Below are 19,845 nucleotides of genomic sequence, written 5' to 3'. Positions count from 1 at the left end.
AGCTGTCTCCCTTCTGCAGCAGAAACTTTGATAGTGGATTTTGGTTGTTGGTATTTTTTTCCACTTTCACCACCTGTCCATCCAGAAACATGCCTGATTAGTATGAATGATAAGCTTATTCCTGCTGGAATATGGCCTAGAGCTTCTTCTTAGATCAAAGCCTCCCAGCCAAGCCCTGTGCCTTCTCCATCCCTCTAGCATCGCCCTTTACCTCTACTATTTTCTGATGCTATTTGAGAAAACTGTCTCTTAATTTGTTTAACTAGCTCTGTAGGTAGCAGAATGTACCTGAGCTCTAAGAATGTATGATGCTCCGAGACATGGTAACTGAAGAAAGCACAGGTCTTGAAACAAAATTCCAAAGGACTGGACTGTGGGTGTACTTACACTATGGATAATGTCCTGCTGTAAAATATTTGCTATTTCAGAGTAAGGGAGGTATTTTAAGTTTTGCTCCCTTGTGTGATTCTAAGAACTGCTCCACTTTTTCACCAAATTTTTAATTTGGTTTACCACGCTTGTTACTGCTCTCACAGAACAGCCAAGAGGTAATTTTGTTTGGCTGGTAAACTAAGCTAACATTTTGTTGAACACTGACCTATTTTAAGCTACCTACAACAGTATCTATCTTCTATAGCATGCTAACTTCAAAGGCTTTGTACATCTCTCTCTACTAATAACTGTGGTATTTATTCAGTTTACTTTGTGCCAAGCAACTATACTAAGCACTGGGGATAGTTACAAGATAATCAGGCCAAACACAGTTCCTGATCCTCTTAGGCTGAGAGCCCCATGTAGGTTCTAATCCTGGTTCTCCCAGTTGCCTGCTGTGTGACCTTGGGTAAGTCACTTCACTTCTCTGTGCTTCAGTTTTCCCATCTGTAAAATGGGGATTAAAATACCTGTTCTTCCTTCTCTTTAGACTGTGAGCCCCATATGGACCAGGGACAGTATCTGTCCTGATTACCCAGAGGAACAGTGTGGCCTAATGGAAAGAACATGGGCCTGTAAGTCAGAGAACCTGAGTTCAAATCCCAGGTCTGCCACTTGCATGCTATGTGACTTTGGGCAAGTCACTTAACTTCTCTGTGTCTCAGTTTCCTCAACTATAAAATGAATATGAAGCCTCATGTGGACTTTGAACTGTGTGTCCAAAATGAATACTTAATCAGAATTGGGCCTGATTAACTTGTATCTACTCCAGTGCTTAGAAAGTGCCTGGCACAATATGCTGAACAAATATCACATTATTAAATAATGGGACTCACAGCCTCAGTAAGAGGCAGAACAAATGGGGAAGCAGCATGATCTAGTGGATAGAACACAGGCCTGGGAGTCAAAAGGACTTGTTTTCTAATCCAGGCTCTGCCACTTGTCTGTGCCTCAATTATCTCATCTGTAAAATGGGGACTAAGAGTGGGAGCCTCATGTGGGACAGGGACTGTGTTGAACCTAATTTGCACCTATCCCAGTGACTAGTACAGTGCTTGGCATATAGTAAGCACTTAAATACCATAAAAACTGAGGAAATTGAGGCAGGGAGACATTAAGTGGCTTGCCCAGGGTCATACACCAGACAAGTGGCAGAGCTGAGGTTAGAATCCCAGTCCTCTGACTCTCAAGCCTGTCAGGATTTTTCTACTAGACTTTTTCTACTAGACTATGGGGAAAACTGTATTAATCTCCATTGATTGCTCCATTCACTTTAAATCACTTTTTGCACTAAAGTAAATCTAGGAGGAAGTGCTTGTTTGGAAAAGACAGATTGGGATGAGTTCATTAGAGCCATTTAGGATTGTCAACAGGGGCATTTTACAATTGGCCAAGTTTTTAGTGACAGAACATCCCTTTTTTTGTTGAAACATTTATTTGCTTCTAAACTCACCAACCCTACTTGATGCCATGGCAATTAGAGGCCCGGCACTTATCACTACACTATTTGGAAATAGCAATAGTATTTATTAATGGCTTATTATGTGCAGAGCAATGTATGAGTGCTGGGAGCAAATACACAGGTAGGAATCCCAATCAATCAGTGCTACGCTACACTATAAACTTGTTGTGGGCAGGAAATGAGTCTACCAACTGTTATATTGTACTCTCTCAAGCTCTTAGCACAGTACTCTGCACAGTAAGCACTCAAATATGACTGGTATTTGACTGCTTACTGTGTGCTGATCACTGTACTCAGCCCTTGAGAAAGTACAATATGGGTTGGTAGAAATGATCTAGAATTTATACCTAGAAGGAACCAACAGCCTGGCAATGCTTGGTCAAAAATTTGGCCTGTCCTTTTGAAGTGGCATTTTTCCAGAATTGGTTTTACATCCACTGTAAAGACAAATTTTGACTTGAGAAACAGAAGCTAAATCTGAGTCATGACTGGATCTTATTATTTCTACAAGGAGGCAGCATATAACCACAAAACAGCATTTCAACCCCAACAAATTAATAAAAAGAATTTACTGTTTATTGATGGATATCCCAGGCAAGCAACGGATTTTATGACACTTCAGCACAGTGATCATTAAGACTAGCAGATCCAGAGACGATTGAATGGGTCTTAAAGACACATGAAAAGACAGCTACATTCTCAAAAAGAAGGTGTAGTCTTGCAGCAAGGCTATCAGGAGACTACGAGGGAGAGCTATTTTCCTCCCGAAAGAAGTGGTAGTGGCGGGGTGAGTAATTCCTTAGAGAATGGGTCCTGAAGTTATATTGTTTCTCTTGGTTAGTTTGTCTCTTCCAAAGACTTTTATTCCTTTCCCCTCCTTTTTTTCTAATGGTATTTTAGTGCTTATTATGTGCCAGGCACTATAATAAGCACTGGGATAGATACGAGATAATCAGGTTGGCCATGGTCCATATCCCACGTGGGGCTTACAGTCTTAATCCCATTTTACAGATGAGGTAACAGGCATGAAAAAGTTAAGTGATTTGTGTCCAAGGTCACACAGCAGCCAACTGGCAGATCGGGGATTAAAACCTAGGTCCTCTGACTCCCAGCCCTGTGGTCTTTCCACTAGGTCACACTGCTTCTTTTCCCACTAAGGAACTTCTCCTCCAGCTCTGACACTAATTTTGGAAGGAGATCCGGATGAGGGTCTTCTTTTCCTTGCCCATATGCTGTTCTTCAGAATACTTTGGGGAAAATGGGAGGTCTGGATGGAGGCTTCTTTCTTTCTAGGCCCAGCCTTGAAAAGTCAAGACACACTTTAGTTTCACTTATTTTAAATGGAAGTTTAGTAATAAGAAAACAGATGTTTTCTTTTGCCAAATGTTGATGTCTCTTGGCTTAATTGAACACGATTTCAATTTCCAGATTTTATTTTAAAACAGTGATTTAAAAGAAAGGGGACCAACTATCAACATGTTTAGCAATGTGTGTTCACTTAACTTTGTTTTGTAAGGGTTAGAAGAGGTGAGAGTGTATGATTCCAACTTTGAATTATCCATGCCAGAGTATATGAAGTCTGTGACTTGCTTTTCTACCAAAATGAGAGCAAAATTGACAGGTCTGAGTTGTATTTACCTTTATTGTCTTCCTTGTGCCAGGCAGGTGACTGGATCCCTGCTATATCAGACTGGCATGGAGAATTAAGTTGCAATCTACAGAAGCTTTACAAGTAATCACTTATTGGTGTATTATGAGACTAATTTAACTGTTGGCACACCTCTCAAATTTCCAGGAGTAATTGTCTCTCAGTGGAAACTTTACACTCTGTAGTACTTGGAAACCCACTACCATGCTTTAATAGCATTTATTTAGTCTGATTTGCTAAACGGCCTCTTTTCCATTACTGTTTGCCTTTATCACTGGTTGCTGGCTCCTCCTATATTGATTCAGGGAAAAGTATGCTTCATGGCTGGTTGTCCTCAGTCAGAGGTGGTATGTAATTTAGTCACTTTATGTTCTTACCAGCTTTTGAAACTGAGAGGCATCCTCTTTTACTATTAAATTTGAAATCACAACACACAAAGATAGGTGAGAAAGTTTTATCAGATTTAGAATCAAAATATCCCTTAAAATATTTACATTTTACAGTAAAAAGGATAGCAAAACACAAGATCATGTACAAGCTTAAGTATTCCAATTTCTGAAGAGAAAACAAGGAAAGCAAAATAATGAAGATATACTACAATACTGTAGTTTAAGGACTATAAGATTTTAAAAAGTTAGAACAAGTGCAGATTAAAGCAATAAAAATGGTCTGCTTGGGCTTCCAAATGTTGGTCTGAAACCCCTCTGATAAATGATACAGTAAAATTGGATTAATAAAAGTACTGTTTGGACTTTGAAGCTCCTCTAAAGTCATCCTTTAAAAACAGTGCAATTTGAAAGCAAAGTTTCAACGAGAACTTTACTCTAAACGTTAGTCATCTTGAAGGACATGTGCCAGAGGCACCAAATAGTTGTATTTCACCAAATTTACCAATTCAGAAAGAAAACTAAGTTTCTAGGCCTTTATTGCATATTAATAAAAAGAAATCCTTGAATATACAGCAATGTAAAACTTCTGAAAAATAGTAAATTCCTACACTTAGAGTTTGTTGGTATAATGAAAAGGAAGATGAGCATTGGTACCCAAAGCTTTGAACCAAAACACCGACTTGTTTCTGCAAAACCCCAACACTGAATTAAAAAAAAAAAAAAATGGCACAATCCTAGCAGGCAATCTTACATGGTTTTAAGATGACACACCGCTTAGCTCATTAAATGTGCGCTTGAATCCACCTGCATTTTACCTTTTGCTTCTACCTCTGTCAGTGTGGTCCCTATCTTTGTGGTGCCTGTCTCTGTCCTTTTCACTATCTCTATGCCTGCTTTTGTCTCGATCTTTGTCTTTCTCGTAGTCTTCACTTTTAGACTTATCTGATTTCTTTTCTGAACTCCTGTCTCTGCTCGATTTTCTATCTGAACTCCTCTCACTGTGCGACAGTCGTCCCCTCTCTTTGTCTTTATGCCCTTCCTCCCGGCTTTTTCTGTCTCGCTCTTTTTCTTGATTTCTGTCTCTCCGTCTGTGCCTTTCATCCTGCTCCCATTCCTTTTCATGCCTCTCTTTCTTTAGATGGTGGGAATCACTATAGAATCTCTGTCTGTGTTGGTCAGCTCTCACCCTACTAAATGACCTCTCCAATTGTTGTTGTTCATGCCTGCCCCAAGGGTCACTATGGCGCCTTTCTGGTCTGCGATTGTCTTTACTAGGGTAAAAGTTTTGTGGGCTTATATATCGTGACCCTTGTGCAAGAGGACCCATGAAATGAGGCTGACCAGACAAGTGAACCACAGGTGGCCAGGGCATCATGGGATTCTGAGCAAAGGCAAAGCCTGGAGGAGGAAGGAGCGGAGGTGGTAAATGGGGAGGGAATCCAAACATGCTCTGGGGAGGGAAGTTGGGAGGCCCTTGAAATGGAAAGCCAGGGAGACCAGGCTTAGGGTGCGGAAAGTTGTGCTGCTGGGGCCTGATGGGTAGAAAGTTGCCACTGGCTCCAGGGCTGGTGCTTTGGGGAGTAAATTCAGGCTGAGGGGGGTTTCCTCCTTCAAAATGAGATGAAGTTGTAGCTGCAAGTCCCCTTCGAAATGAGTGTACAGTTTCAATATTTTGCATCAAGGCATTGTCCTGTTCTTGTTTCGGATCCTCTGTCTGTGAGGTGGATGCACTTTCTACGGTAACAGAAGTCTCCTGCCCTTCTCCCTTTGAACTATCGCTCTGCTGCGAGGGGGAATCTTTTTCAACAGAGGTCTGTTTCACTTCAGGCTCCTTCTCTTCTGCTTCTACCACTCCGGGGGATTCCTTGTCTGGGGTTGGGCCTGGAACAGTTTGCTTTTCTTCGTTGCCGCTCCCGTCCCCATCTTTGCTGTCTCCAGTACTTAGCGGTTGAGTGCGTCCAACTGCTTGTCTTGGGTCCCTTTTCAGATTAATGAACTGGGGAGATCGAGACGTACTGCTAGACGTGCTTTCGGTAGCACCTGGCTCGGTGTTTCCTTTTACTGGAGAACTAGAAGTTGAGGTTCTATGTTCTTGGGAAGAGGTCTCTTGATCTTGCCCCAGCCCCTTTTGTGCTTTCTCTTTACATTCCCCAGTCTCTTCATGCTGGGACTGCATAGACAGATTAGCTAAAAATGCTTCAGTAGAAACATCTGGTGGCTTTCCTTTGAGACTAAGACTAGGCAAGGATCCTGGAGTCTGGGAAGTGGGTTCAACTACCACATCTTCTACTTCTGCTGAATTCTCTTTGGGTGCTGGTGGGTCATCTTCATTATGTTTTATCTCTTTAGCTTCATCCACAGTAACTTCCATATGCTCTGCCTTCTCCTCTTTTAAACTTGCTTGCTCATCTATCAAGGGGATTTCTTCAGCAGTGCATTTTTCTGGCCCTGGATGACTCTTTTCACACGTCTGGCCAGTGGATCCTAAGAGGCTCTGAAGTATGTCATCCACTGGCAGTGGTTTATTTGCTAATTCCAGAGTAGACGGTTGATTTTCCCAACCAACTAACACTCCAGGGAGAAACCGTAGTGGTTTGGAAGGTTCTTGTTTGATCATTTCCACCACGGGTTCAATTACTGCTGGAATCTCTTCTGCTGGGGGCTGCTGAGGCTTGTTTCTCTGTTTGTGTAATACAGTTGTGAAAGAATTAAAAAAGTCATTTTCTTCCTCGAGTTCCTCTTCATTAGAAATTTCTATTTTAATTTTTTTATCAGGTGGCAGGTTTATCGAGGGACTTTCAGGAACTTCATCCACAAGGCTTGTGCTAGTTGAAGTGCTGCTAGCACTAAATTGCCTTTTTGTTTTTTGACGAATTATCAAACCCAACAACAGATTAGGCCTGTGTAGTTCAAGTCCTGTGTGAAATGAGAATATCAGTACATTATTCTCGCAACAATTCACTCAGTAAGATAGCTACCGCATATATGATACATACTACGACTGGTTTCTCCACCTCAAAGACTGCGATGGCTTTTGTGGGCACACACATCATTTTCTAGTAACAGATACTTATGGAACCCAGCTCATGGGATTTTACAGATGAACTTTCTTTCCTCTCCCTGTTTTGGCCCTCCCTTCTCTATATGAGGTCAACTATATGAGGTCAAATAAAAACCTAATACCTACCAGGTCCATCAAAAGGCACAAGAGGATGCGGAATCTTATCGGAGGCACCCAAAGGAATAAGGTACATATCTTTAACTTGCTTCATGTTATTAGCAGCAACACCATAGCGCCTTCGACTACTGAAGTATGCAAACAGCAAAGTATAAGAAATTTGGTCTTCTTCTGTTACAGGTGTGAAGCGAACCACACAAATGTCCTGTTTAGAAAAATCAGAGTGTCATTTAACCTAAATATATAACCTTTCACTGGCTTTGCATTAGTAAATGTTTTAAAGATGGCAGAATCTGCTGATAGGCCATCATGAAATATTAAAAAAAAAATTGCAATTCAAAAATGGCTTTGGCAATTTGAAATTATTCTAACATATGCAAATTTGATCTGTACGCAGGCCACTGGCCCCTCCCAACTCGATATACCTGAACGCAAAGAACTTTCAGCCCATACACAAGGAGAGAAACAAGAAGCTACAGGGGCTGTTTCCTTAAGCTATGGTGGGGACCAACTAGAAGGATATATTCCAAGTAATCTAATGTATTCAAGACTTTAGGGCCCACGCCAAACTTGGAACTTGTATGTCTATATGGGCTTTTTGGGTAGACAATTCAAAAGATCTTCACATATCCACAAAGGATTCCTTTTTGTAAACATGTTCATAAATAACTTAAAATTATTTCTTACTTGGGGCAGTAAAAAAGAGGATGCAAAACTCAGGGAATCCGAGCAATTTGAAATGCCAGCTCTTATGTTGTTATTGCAAATTACATCAGTCTTAGCGGCTAACACTTTATTCACGGAGCTCTGCTTCTCTCCTGGTTCTTAGGCTCTGAGCCCTGTGTGGGACCAGGAGCATGTATTGTAACTATCTCAGTCCTTGGCACATAGCATTTAAGAAACACAATTAAAAAAAAATATGAATCTGAATTTATTTCTAGAAGCAGCATGGCTTAGTGGACAGAGCACTGGCCTGGGATGGAGGATCTGAGTTCTAATCCCAACTCTGCCACTTGTCAGCTGTGTGACCTTGGGCAAGTCACTTAGCTTCTCTGTGCCCCAGTTCCCTCACCTGTAAAATGGGAATTTCACATGCTTTCCCTCCTATTCAGACTGTGAGTACCACTTGGAACCTGACTGACTTGTATCTATGACAGACAGGGCTTCTTAGTAGAGTGCCTGATACAGAGTAAGTGCTTAATAAATACTACAATTATTATTACTATTGATTTTAATATGGTTTCTTTAGTTACAGATATGAGAGCTTATTTGATCCGATAAGAAAAATAATGCATGTATTTGTCTCAATCTTTCATTTAAAAGGGGTTCCCTGAATTAAAATCCAAAGCAAACCATCTCCATTGTATGTGTAATAATGCTGATAGTAATAATTTTATAAATGCTTACCATTTGCCAAGAACTGGGCCAGATACAGTGAATTGGGTGACCACAGCAGCTGTCTTTCAGGGCCACGGGATGATTAGGCTTTTATTTCCCTCAACGACCCTAGTCTTTGATAATTCCCCTTATGTTCCATACCATACATGCCAAACATTGAAATAACACAGCATCCATCCTAAGTATGACTCGCCCTGTGCTCAGAGACCATAAATACGCTCTGGATTCCCTCCATGTGAAAGAAGAGAAAATTAAGGCTATCCATCCTCAGTCTCTTCCCCCAGTCTTCATCTAATAAGTGATGCTCTGCCACACTAAGAAGGAACTGGAGGGTAAGGATCTTAGGGTGTGGGGTTAAAAAAAAATCACATACCAGAGCTTGAACCCCAGAAGTAGGTTGGCAAGGAAAGATGTATCCTTAACCAATCACTTTTTTGCATGTAAGGTTAGTGAAAAAGAATGTTCATTCTCTTTACCTTAGTTCCCGAAGCCTTTATTTTTTCAACGTAATCCCAAACTGTCTGAGGAGATATTCTGCCACCCACTTGGATGCTATCTGGCAAATCCTGTTAAAAACAAGTGGGGAGAAATAATATTTATAAATGCACATGTGGACTGCCTCTATATTTAACAGACTTCAGTGATGCTCTTTATTCTGTTTCATCATATGAAAGAAAACTATTCTCTGTACCCACCAGGTACCAGAGTTGAATGACTTTAATTTCCTGTAACAAAACATATAAATAGTAAAGGATGATAGAATTTTTTTAAACAAAACCATGTTTATATTTATTTGAGCAGGAACATCTGCCAAAAAGTGTAGGGTGAAAATATTAGGAATACTAACTGCCTAGCCACTAGGACCAATGTAAAAAGGAGCAATCATCCTATTTTCCTTTGTTGGAAGCAGGATACTTGGCTGGATGGGCCTTGATCTGGCCCAGTAAAAATACCACTCCTACATTCTGACTATAGGGGATAAGAGCATATTTACGAATAACCTTCTCCAAAGAAGAGTTCCATGCTTCTACTCCTTTTCAAACTAACTGTGGCAACCCAGATGAATTTAATCAAGTACTTGCTTCCTTATCCTTTTTCTACGTAGGTCTTAAAATTAATCAAATTAGTAGGATTGTATGGTACACCTTGCTCATTATCATTAATGAAATTTATCCTATTAAAATCTTCATGCCATGGCACCAACATTCACCTTTCTATTTTCCATTCCAAGTGCTTTTCATTTGAGCAACCCCTCTTTGCGCCCTAAATACTTACGAAGTGGTTCACATCAAAAATATACCAAAAAAAAAAAGCCAAAAAAAAAAACCCAAAACTCAAGGGAGTCAACCACAAACAATGATGATTTTATCACACTCAATCAGCTGCTGAATCAGATACACATTTGGCTTAGAAAAAGAAAACAGGTATACAAGAATCTGGCTTTTCTGTAAAATGCAGTGAGCACAAGATAGCCATTATTCTCCTTATAGGCAGGGAACCTGTCCACCAATTTTATTGTACTCTCCCAAGCTCGTAACGTCATGCATCTGCAAACAGTATATCGTCATGAAACATGACTGAATGATTATTATCTTCAAAAGATTAAGGAAGATGTTGATGTAGGAAATGTCAAAAACACTTATTTTATGGGCTGGGTATAAATTTATTTGATATTGATGAAAAATTAAATGATGAAGGCAAAAATAAAATCATCGATACAAATTTGTGGCAAGAAATCAAGAATACCTGAATAATACCTGTATTGAGCCACATGTGATCCTTCCTCTATTTAGTTCATTTTATACTAAATGATGGGGAGAGTACAGGACAGAGGTGTGGTGCCTAATTTAGTCAAACATAACTGCTTTTGAAGATTTTCTGCATTTTGTAGCTCTAAAATATACAAAACCAGATCAAATCTGAATTCTATCATGATTGTTTCCACTGTGCCCTGACCACCAACAATCCCACCAGATGTGCAGACCACACCCACTTAAAACCAGAAGAATGAAAACTCAACTATGACTCAAGAAAAAGAATGGGTGCTTAAAATATGACTGGTTGTAGGTGCTAATCTATTTTTCAAGGCCACAGACTAGAAAAAGGATTCTTCTGAATTGGCTGAATGTAGTAAGTGACTTATGTCTCAATCACTCATCATATACTAAGCAGAATAAACGTTGTACAAGATAAAAAGAATTGACCTGTTAATTGATTAACTGACTGAACACTAACATAACCAGAAATTCACAATACCTCTGTTAAATATTCAGGAGAACCAGACACAGGATAGGCTTTGATTACAAACTTCGCAACTGAAGGCATGTTGATAAAACCTTTCCAGATGAAGTTTAATCGAGCAAGGAATGTAGATTCGACTTCAACAGCACCAGGCATCTCTGGACTAAAGAATGACATTTTAAAAAGGGGTTTAATCAAGAAAGTTATTTTCTATTTAAAAAATCATCTATTTTATCATGCAAAAAATAGGCCCCCACATTTAAGTTTTCTTCAGTATCCTTTGGATTAAAAGGCACATACAATTCATGCAATAGAGACTATTCAGATATTAACTGCTTAGCTTGTGGATGCTAATAAAGTTCCAGGGAGGGTAAGTTCTTTTCCCACTCACTAGGAGTTATGCCCTTTAGCACTAGAGGCTTTTTTGTGGTTTCTGTCAACTCCTGGCACCAGCCTGCCTTTCTGCACACTGCCTTCTCCCAGACTAGGAATTACCAGGCATGATAGAAGAGAGGATTATCCCTAAACTACCCTGGTGCTTTTTTCCAAATGAGTACGAAAAGAAGTCTTAAAAGTTCTCCCAGCCAAGTGACAGTGTGATTTAGTCATACACTTCCCATTATGTGGGCATATATCCATTAATAGCAAACCAGAAATGAAGGGAGAGAATGGCTGGTAGCTACCCAAATTCAAGAGCCAGAACAGTTTTAGCCATAGACTGAGCTGGGGCTCATAGTTAGGCAACTGTGCTTTCAGTTTAACAAGGAAGCAAATAACTGGAAAACAATTACTTCTAAAGTTCAACATAATAGATATTCTTAAATGCTCATTTTAAGAAAACCCCAAAGTAATTAATCAGGTTGCTAGGATTTTCCTGATTCTTATTATGACTACAGGGAACTTAAATCAAAGAAATTCTGCCAAATGATTCTGGCCATGAGGAATGATAGAAAGATGAACGTTACCGAGGAGCTGGAGAGAATGTTGACTTAGGAGATTCCTGCTTCTCTTCTTCAAATAAATCTGAGGCCAAAATACTGGATGTTGAAGACAGGGCATCAGCGATATTTTCTGCTTCATTGTCTGATTGTTTGCGTACTACTCCAACAGCCACTTTAACTTTTTTTTGAGTTAGATCATCTGCTGGAGGGGCCATTCGACCTAGAAAGTGAGACACATGATTTTTATTTTTACACAGTAACTTTTACAAGCCATGCCACATTTCATCAAGTTGGGCAGTAGAACTGTGTTTTAAAATTTTTTGGCCTACCAATGATTAAAGAAACTCAAATCAATAATACCTCCGTAGCTTACAGTTGCCAATTTTTCTAATAAGGAGCTCACCATGCATTTAAAAACTGTTGCAGCATGGCTCAGTGGACAGAGCACGGGTTTAGGAGTCAGAGGTCATGGGTTCTAATCCCGGCCCCACCACTTATCAGCTGTGTGACTTTAGGCAAGTCACTTAACTTCTCGGTGCCTCTGTTACCTTATCTGTAAAATGGGGATTAAGACTGTGAGCCTCACGTGGGACAACCTGATTACCTTGTATCTACCCCAGCGCTTAGAACAGTGCTCCGCACATAGTAGGCGCTTAGCAAATACCAACATTATTATTATTATATATATATTCATTCAATTGTATTTATTGAGCACTTAATGTGTGCTGAGCACTTAGCAAGTGTTTGGAAAGTACAATATAGCCATAAAACAATTATATATAACATATATATGTAATTATTTGATAGATATATATATATAGTTGGTTAAGAACTTACTACGTGCTGGGCACTGTACTAGGCACTGGATAATCAGGGTGGACACAGTCCTTGGCCTATATGGGGCTCACAGTCTTAATCTCTTTTTACAGATGAGGTAACTGAAGCATAGAGAAATTAAGTGACTTGCCCAAAGTCACACAGCAGACAAATGGTGGAGCAAAGATTAGAACCCAGATCTTCTGATTCCCAGGCCTGTGTTCTTTTCACTAAACCAAGCTGCTTTTTTATTGCCAAAGTTCCAAATGCCAAAATACAAAACAAACAATCGCCTAAAGAATACTCTCACACATTTCAAACACCAGCCATTTCCTAGGAGATCACAACTTACAATTTATAAATTAAATTGGTTTTCCTAGGCAAAAGTGGCTTTATGAGAAACCTTACTCAGGCACTATTCTAGACACTGTGAACATGGAACAATACCATAATCCTATGCATTTTTCTAAGCTTGTTTTTTGGGCAATCCTGAGGAAGTGTGAGTTTTTGGTACTAAAAAGCAAAACATTCAGTGTGAACCCAGCATCCTAGGATAGGTTTTCTTGAGGGCCAACCACAGATATTAAGTTTCATGTTGAAGTGCATATAAATTCATGTTCATAGTTTTTTACGAGATGTTCTTCCCCTTGACTCTATTTATTGCCATTGTTCTTGTCTGTCCGTCTCCCCCGATTAGACTGTAAGCCCGTCAAACGGCAGGGACTCTCTCTATCTGTTGCCGACTTGTTCATCCCAAGCGCTTAGTACAGTGCTCTGCACATAGTAAGCGCTCAATAAATACTATTGAATGAATGAATAGTTTTGAGTGGATCACAAATTTCTAATTATACCAAAATAATGATGTCAGTTTTCACAAAACCTTTGACCCATGAAATCCTAAAGAAATGCACTTCAGTATCTTTCAAAAGACGTAAAAATCAAACTCAGTGTTTAGATGAATTTAGCTATTTTCTTCAGCACTGCTCCAGTTTTCACATATATTTTCTCATTTTTTTTTAGTGGTACTTGTTGAGTGCTGAGTGTCAAGCACTGGAGTAGATACAGGATAATCAGGATGGACATAGTCCCTGTCCCATAAGGGGCTCACAGTCTATATAGGAAGAAGTAGGATTTAATCTCCATTTTACAGATGAGGTAAGTGAGATAGAGGAGTTAAGTGACTTGCCCAAGCGTAGACAAAGTGGGGGAGCTAGGATTAGATTCCAGTTTCAAACTCCCAGGCCCTATTCTCATGCCATACCTAGCCAATGTTTTCGGGACATAAGACTGAGCTAAATGGTCCAGCTATTGTGAAACAGTATTTAAATCTCATCAAAATAAAGTGTTACTAGGTCTATGGAAAGAAGCGTAGCCTAACAGAAACAGCAAAGGCTGGTGAGTCAGGGGAACTGGGTTGTAATCCCAGCTCCACCATTTTGCCTGCAACGCATCCTTTGGGCAAGTCACTAAACTTCTCTGAGCTTCTTTTTCCTTATCTGTAAAATGGAGATTAAATCCTACTCCTTCCTACTTAGACTGTGAGCCCCACACAGGACAAGTAATGTTTCTAACCTGATGGTCTTGTATCTACCCCAGCGCTAAGTACAGTGCTTGGCACAAAGTAAGTGCTTAATGAATACCAAAATTAATATTTATACAATTACTATTATATATTACAGATGTCTGAGAAATTTTCAAAATCTGCCTGTTTCTTAAATGTCATGAGGAGTGATAAAGAGGGAACTTTGGTTCTCGTACTGACTTTTTAACCAATATTATAAGGAAAAGCTAAAAAATTGGATTGTGTTTATGCAGACTGGAGGTTGAGTAGTCAGAAATCTAAATGATCAGTAGCTCCTACTAAGGATCTGTGATGATTCCTAGCAATTAACAATTTTATAATTTAACTTGCTAGTTCTTACAGCAGAGGCAGGAGAAACCCTCTGTGCTTAAGGGATGGTTTGTTAAGCAGAGAGCTCTTACTGTAATTCTGCCATCTTGCACCAATGGAAAGAGAAGTGGAAGCACCAGCAGATACAGCAGACAACCTCGGCCATCTGCATTATCTTCTCTCCCAAGATGGAAAATCAGGGATACGTTTCTTCCCCTTCCTAACCTGTCTTAAATCCCAGAACTCAACAAAGAAGCAGTGAATCCCTCTCCCTTCTGCTTCATCCTTACATTTGGATTTGTACTCTTTATTCACCACTTTCAACACAAACACATATACTAAGCCCCACCGCACTTATGTATATATCCATAATTTCTTTTTTTTAATACTGTCTCCCCCTGTCTCGGCCTCTAACTTTTGGGCAGAGACTGTGTCTACCAACTTAGTTATACTGCACTCTCCCAAGCACTTAGGAAAGTGCTCTGCACACGGTAAGTGCTCAATAAATCCCACTGATTGATGGAGGGCATGTTTGGGAGAGATGGCAAAGCCCAAAATGCAATCAACCAACTAGGAGGACCGTCAGAGGTCAAGATGATTTAGGCTGCCTCTGAGAGAGAACCACTAGTGACCCATATCTATGAGGAAGCCCAAAAACAAACACAAAGTTGGCACAAGCATTTTTTCAAATGTCAGCCAATGTAACAGAAGCCCATTGACACATATGTTGATAACCCAATTTTTGCATACCACCGGAGATATGTAACAATGCAACTACTGTGTTGTAGGAGATAAGTCTGTACTTGGTCCCAAAGTTCTTAAATTGATGATAAATAGAAACACTATAATTTTAAGAGAGAATTTTAACAATATTTTAACCAGCAAGAAGAGACCTTTGCTTTGAACAAATTTCACTTGAAAATACAACCCTCTAGCACCAGCTAGGGAAGCAGTGTGGCTTAGTGGATAAAGCACAGGCCTGGGAGCCAGAGGACCTGGGTTCTAATACTGGCTTTCCCACTGAGCTGCTGTTTGACCTTGGAAAAGTCACTTAACTTCTTTGTGCCTCAATAGCCTCAACTGCAAAATGGTGATTCAAAACCTGTTCTCTCTTCTACTGAGACTCTGGATAACATGTGGAACAGGGACTATGTCTGGCCTGATTAACTTGCTTCAACCCCAGAACTTAGAACAGTGGTAACACATAGTAATAGCTTAATAAATGCTTTTATTTAAAAAAAAAAGCCCTGCTAGTTTAAAATTCATTAGGTCCCAGTGGCGAGAAGACGGGAGATCTTTGTAACCAATGGAGGTCAGGCACACTAGAGAATCATCACTTTTCTTCATGATTTTTATATTCTTTACTCAGGCAATTTTTACCTGTTCTCTTAAAAAATAGCTCACTCCCCTCTTTGCTTAGAGACCATGACTAAAAGTAATGAAATGAGGAAAATTTATTTATTTATTTATTTATTTATTTATTTATTTATTTATTTATTTATTTATTTATTTTAGTGTTGGTCCCCCCCCTCTAGACTGTGAGCATGTTGTGGGCAGGAAACATGTCTGTTTATTGTTATATTGTATTCTCCTAAGCACTTAGTACAGTGCCTGGCATATAGTAAGAGATCAAATACAACTGAATAAATGAAAATGAAGAGTACTGTGACTGAATGCATCTTCAGGGTGCAAAGTACAGATAAGGGATGCCAACAAGGAGTGAAAGCATGAATAACTTTAAATGCTATGTGGGTGGCTGATTGATTCAAGGCACAGGAAACTATCATTTTTCAATATTGTGTCCCATAGTAGCCAAATCATCTGCAGAACTTTAGACTGCAGGTACTTAAAACCATTGCTGGTAAAAACCATAGTTGGGAAAGGACACCTGTAATGAATTACAGATAATAGATCTCAATAAATGTAATAAAGAGAACTGGCTCCCTTGGCTTGGGGGGAACCTCCAAATCTCTAAATATTAGCTATAACTTCTTGGGCCCTCTTTGCCATATTTGTATATAAAAGCTGAATATACACCCACAGCATCAGGTTTAACGGATAACAGCAGATGAGAATTATCTTCTTTGCAATTGTAGATGCTAGCTGATAAACATTGTTTCTTATGATTTCTTCCCTTCTCCAGTTCAAGCACAATTGTCATTTACTGACCATTTCAATTCGCTCAATAAAGTTTAGGTGTAAGAGGAACCAAAAATATTCATGTTCTCTCCTCTGGTCAGAAAACAATACTGGAACTAGAAGTGGCACTCAAATGTTTGTCTCTTGTACTAATAAACCACACTGTCACATACTTGACCTTCATTGTTAAAAAATTTACTTTGGTTTAAATTATTTGCTTACCTATGCAAATTTTGCAGTTGAGGTCAAAAAGGTGCTTTTTGTGCTGGCTTGTGGTATCTTTTGACAGAGAGTCAGACTCTTCTTTTTCTTTTTCAAATTCTTCAGCCTTTTCCATTGACTTAATGGCTGTGGGTTCCTATGGGGGCAGGGAATCAAAACCACCTTCAGTTAATAAAGCTGATGAATATTTTACCTTGGTTTTTCAAGTTATTCCCCCAAGTAATGCACTTCTAATCCAGACCTGGTGCTTTTTTTTTTTTTAAGAGAGCAGTTTATTCTCCAGAATCACAATAGAACAAAAAAAAGTGAAATCATCTCACTATATTTTAAGGATTTCATAAATTAAAGAATATTCACCAAATAATTTACACTATTTTCAGTTATAATTGAGGGAAATAAGAAAAAAAAGCCAGTCCATAAGCTTCTACAAAGAGTTGCCACCAACTAATCAGGCTACGATATTTATTTTTAACATTCTTAAATTATGGTTCTCTCTCCGGTTCTCCTTTGGGTGCATTAATCAAGTAGTATCCATTCTGAACATGACAAATTAACCATGTCACTGTGCAGAATATTGTTACCTGAATTTCCATTGCTTCTTCTTGTTCTTTCATTGGAGCATCACTTTCAATTTCTATTTCTCCTTTGTGAGTGATTTTAGTAATTGGACGTCTTTCCACTTCCCTTTGTTCTTTCTCTATCATCTCTATTGTCTACAAAAGAGCATTAACATCCTGTATAAATACTGCACCAATTTGATATTCAAAAATAAACCAAATTACCAGAGAGAAAGTGGAAAGAGATAAATCAATAGCAGCATTTTCACCTTTTAAATATATTATACATTTCACAAACTTTCAGGGTAATATATATATATATACATACACATATAGATACAGCTGTAGATATATACTTTAGAGAGTCATGAGGAATAATAGTTATCTCTCCTATACAATAATTACAAGCAAAGAGTTCTGCATGTTTTGTTTTTAATAAAAACCAAACTTCACAACAGTGAGCCCCAGGTGGGACAGGGATTATGTCCAAGGTGCTCATCTTCATTCTATCCCAGCATTTAAGTATTGTGCTTGGCACACAGTAAGTGCTTAATAAATACCATAAAAAAACACTGGGCAAACGCTCCACGTTTAATTTAGGAAATCAGATATTTCTGGTCAAATCATATAACCTGAACATATCATCATCCAGAAGCCTTTGGGCAGGCACAGCACAGATGGAATAAAGACAAAATAATCCATTTTAAGTCCAACCTATACAACAACCAGTATTAGAAAAGCCCAAGAGCTTTATTCTCCCATGCAGTGGAACAATCAGTTTGCTCCCTAGGAAATTTCACCACAACTTCATGCTACTCTTTATTTTGTAGAAATAGATAATCTCTCCTGGAGATTTTTAATCACTAAGGCGGCTCAACATAAGACCCACCTCTCAGCATAGCTTTCTCTCCTTACCAGCAAATCCTGTTCTCCTTTTCTCCTCCCACTCCCTGCCTCCTATCTTTATTAAAGACGGTATATACTGAAGTACCTATTTTGTGTAGTGCATTATGCTATGCTTAGGAACAACAACAGTATAAAAAGCGATCCTTGCCCTCAATAATTGTAATATGAAATGCACAAATAAACTCACATATATGTAAGTGAAAAGAGCAATGAGAATATATTTTAAAAATACAGGTAGATAAATCAATCAACAGGTCAAAAAAAATCCAAACAGATTAGTCCACAGGAGGGCTGAAACAGTTGGAGGAATGGCAAAGTGTAATCAGAAAGGTGAGAGGATCCATCAGGTATATTTCCTGGAGGAGGAAGTATTTTAGAAGAGCTGTGAAAGAGGGGAGAGTCATGATATGTAAGGCTAAGGTGAAAGAGGACTTTCCAGGGCAGAGGAAGCGGTTAGTGGTGGGTGAAAAGAATAAGAGCAAGGAACAGTAAAGACGATTGCATGGTAGGACTGAAATGCACAAATTGGGATGTAGTAGGGGATGACAGCAGGTAGGTTATAGGAAGTTAGCTGATGGAGACCCTTGAAACCAAAAATATGGCAGTTTCAATCCTTTATTTCCTCAATGGAGGAATTCCCTTGAATTTTCCAACTTCTTGGATGCATTATTCCACCAGGCTGCCCCATCTTCCACTGTGTCCCTAGGACACTGCACTGCCCAGGTCTAACAGGGTGCACTGGAGTGGGGTGACCATGCAGAAAAAAGAGCAAGGTGCATATGTGTACACACACACACACACAAACCCACATATACACAATCTCTCTCTATATATATATATTTTACACCACTTTGAGAATTAGACAGCATATTGAACCAAATAAACTGAAGCAAAAGTGGCTGTAGCTGAGGTTCCACCAAGGATGACCTGGAATGTGTGTGATTCTCTATGGGTGACCCAGGCTACATACCGCAGTGAGCCCACAATGACCTATTATGCCCGACATGGAACTTTGTCCAATTAAACTGCCACTTACTGCTCTACAATGCCAGTAAATTAATAGACTTAAATAGCAAACCAATCACTTGTGTTAATCTTGGTTCCTTTTGCTAACAGTATAGTAATTTAATCCATTAAACTTTGGAAGGCAGTGTTATCGACCCTGGATTTAATTTCTTCCCTTAGTTTGTGAAAGCATGCTGACTATTCTGTGCACAGTAAGTACCTAGTAAATACTACTGAATGAGCGATTGATGAAATCAGAATAAGGTCTGTGAGCATAAGGAAGATCCACAAACAACTCTCTTCCTAGCGGTTTCCAACATGTCTTAGAATGAACACATAACATCTCAACTACTCTATTATGAAAGCATTAGTCAATGGGATGGGTACTGAGATTCTGAAATACCTAATAAAGCAATAATAATATTGACAATAATAGCATTTGTTATATGCTTACTATGTGTCTAGTACTGTACTAAGTGCTGGGGTAGATACAAGTTAATCAGGTTAGGACCCAGTCCCTAACCCATGCGGGGCTTGCAGTTTAAGTTGGAGAGAGAACAGGTAACCATCTACACGTCGATTTAAAATTTGTTATGGGATTCTTTTTTTTTTCTCCCCCG

General features: G+C 39.2%; 1 protein-coding gene across 5 annotated transcripts in view; it reads right to left on the bottom strand.

Moving 5' to 3' along the window:
- Positions 1 to 3,518: 3,518 nt before the first annotated feature.
- The window catches only part of PHF3 (PHD finger protein 3), a 79,070-nt gene continuing 62,743 nt past the window's right edge, over positions 3,519 to 19,845 (bottom strand). For all 5 annotated transcript variants that reach the window (XM_029060587.2, XM_029060810.2, XM_029060882.2 and 2 more), the window contains 7 exons: positions 17,339 to 17,470; positions 16,758 to 16,893; positions 11,714 to 11,909; positions 10,764 to 10,911; positions 8,984 to 9,073; positions 7,119 to 7,314; positions 3,519 to 6,847 (listed from right to left, as the gene is read on the bottom strand). In XM_029060587.2, the coding sequence (XP_028916420.1) occupies positions 4,743 to 6,847; positions 7,119 to 7,314; positions 8,984 to 9,073; positions 10,764 to 10,911; positions 11,714 to 11,909; positions 16,758 to 16,893; positions 17,339 to 17,470 (3,003 nt within the window). In that variant the 3' untranslated portion in view covers positions 3,519 to 4,742. The remainder of the gene's footprint in view (positions 6,848 to 7,118; positions 7,315 to 8,983; positions 9,074 to 10,763; positions 10,912 to 11,713; positions 11,910 to 16,757; positions 16,894 to 17,338; positions 17,471 to 19,845) is intronic.

The sequence above is a fragment of the Ornithorhynchus anatinus genome, chromosome 1, assembly GCF_004115215.2.
Source record: "Ornithorhynchus anatinus isolate Pmale09 chromosome 1, mOrnAna1.pri.v4, whole genome shotgun sequence".
In the NCBI taxonomy this organism is placed as follows: Eukaryota; Metazoa; Chordata; class Mammalia; order Monotremata; family Ornithorhynchidae; genus Ornithorhynchus; species Ornithorhynchus anatinus.
Note: the sequence above shows the minus strand (reverse complement) of the source record. Positions and strands in the feature narration are given on the sequence as shown.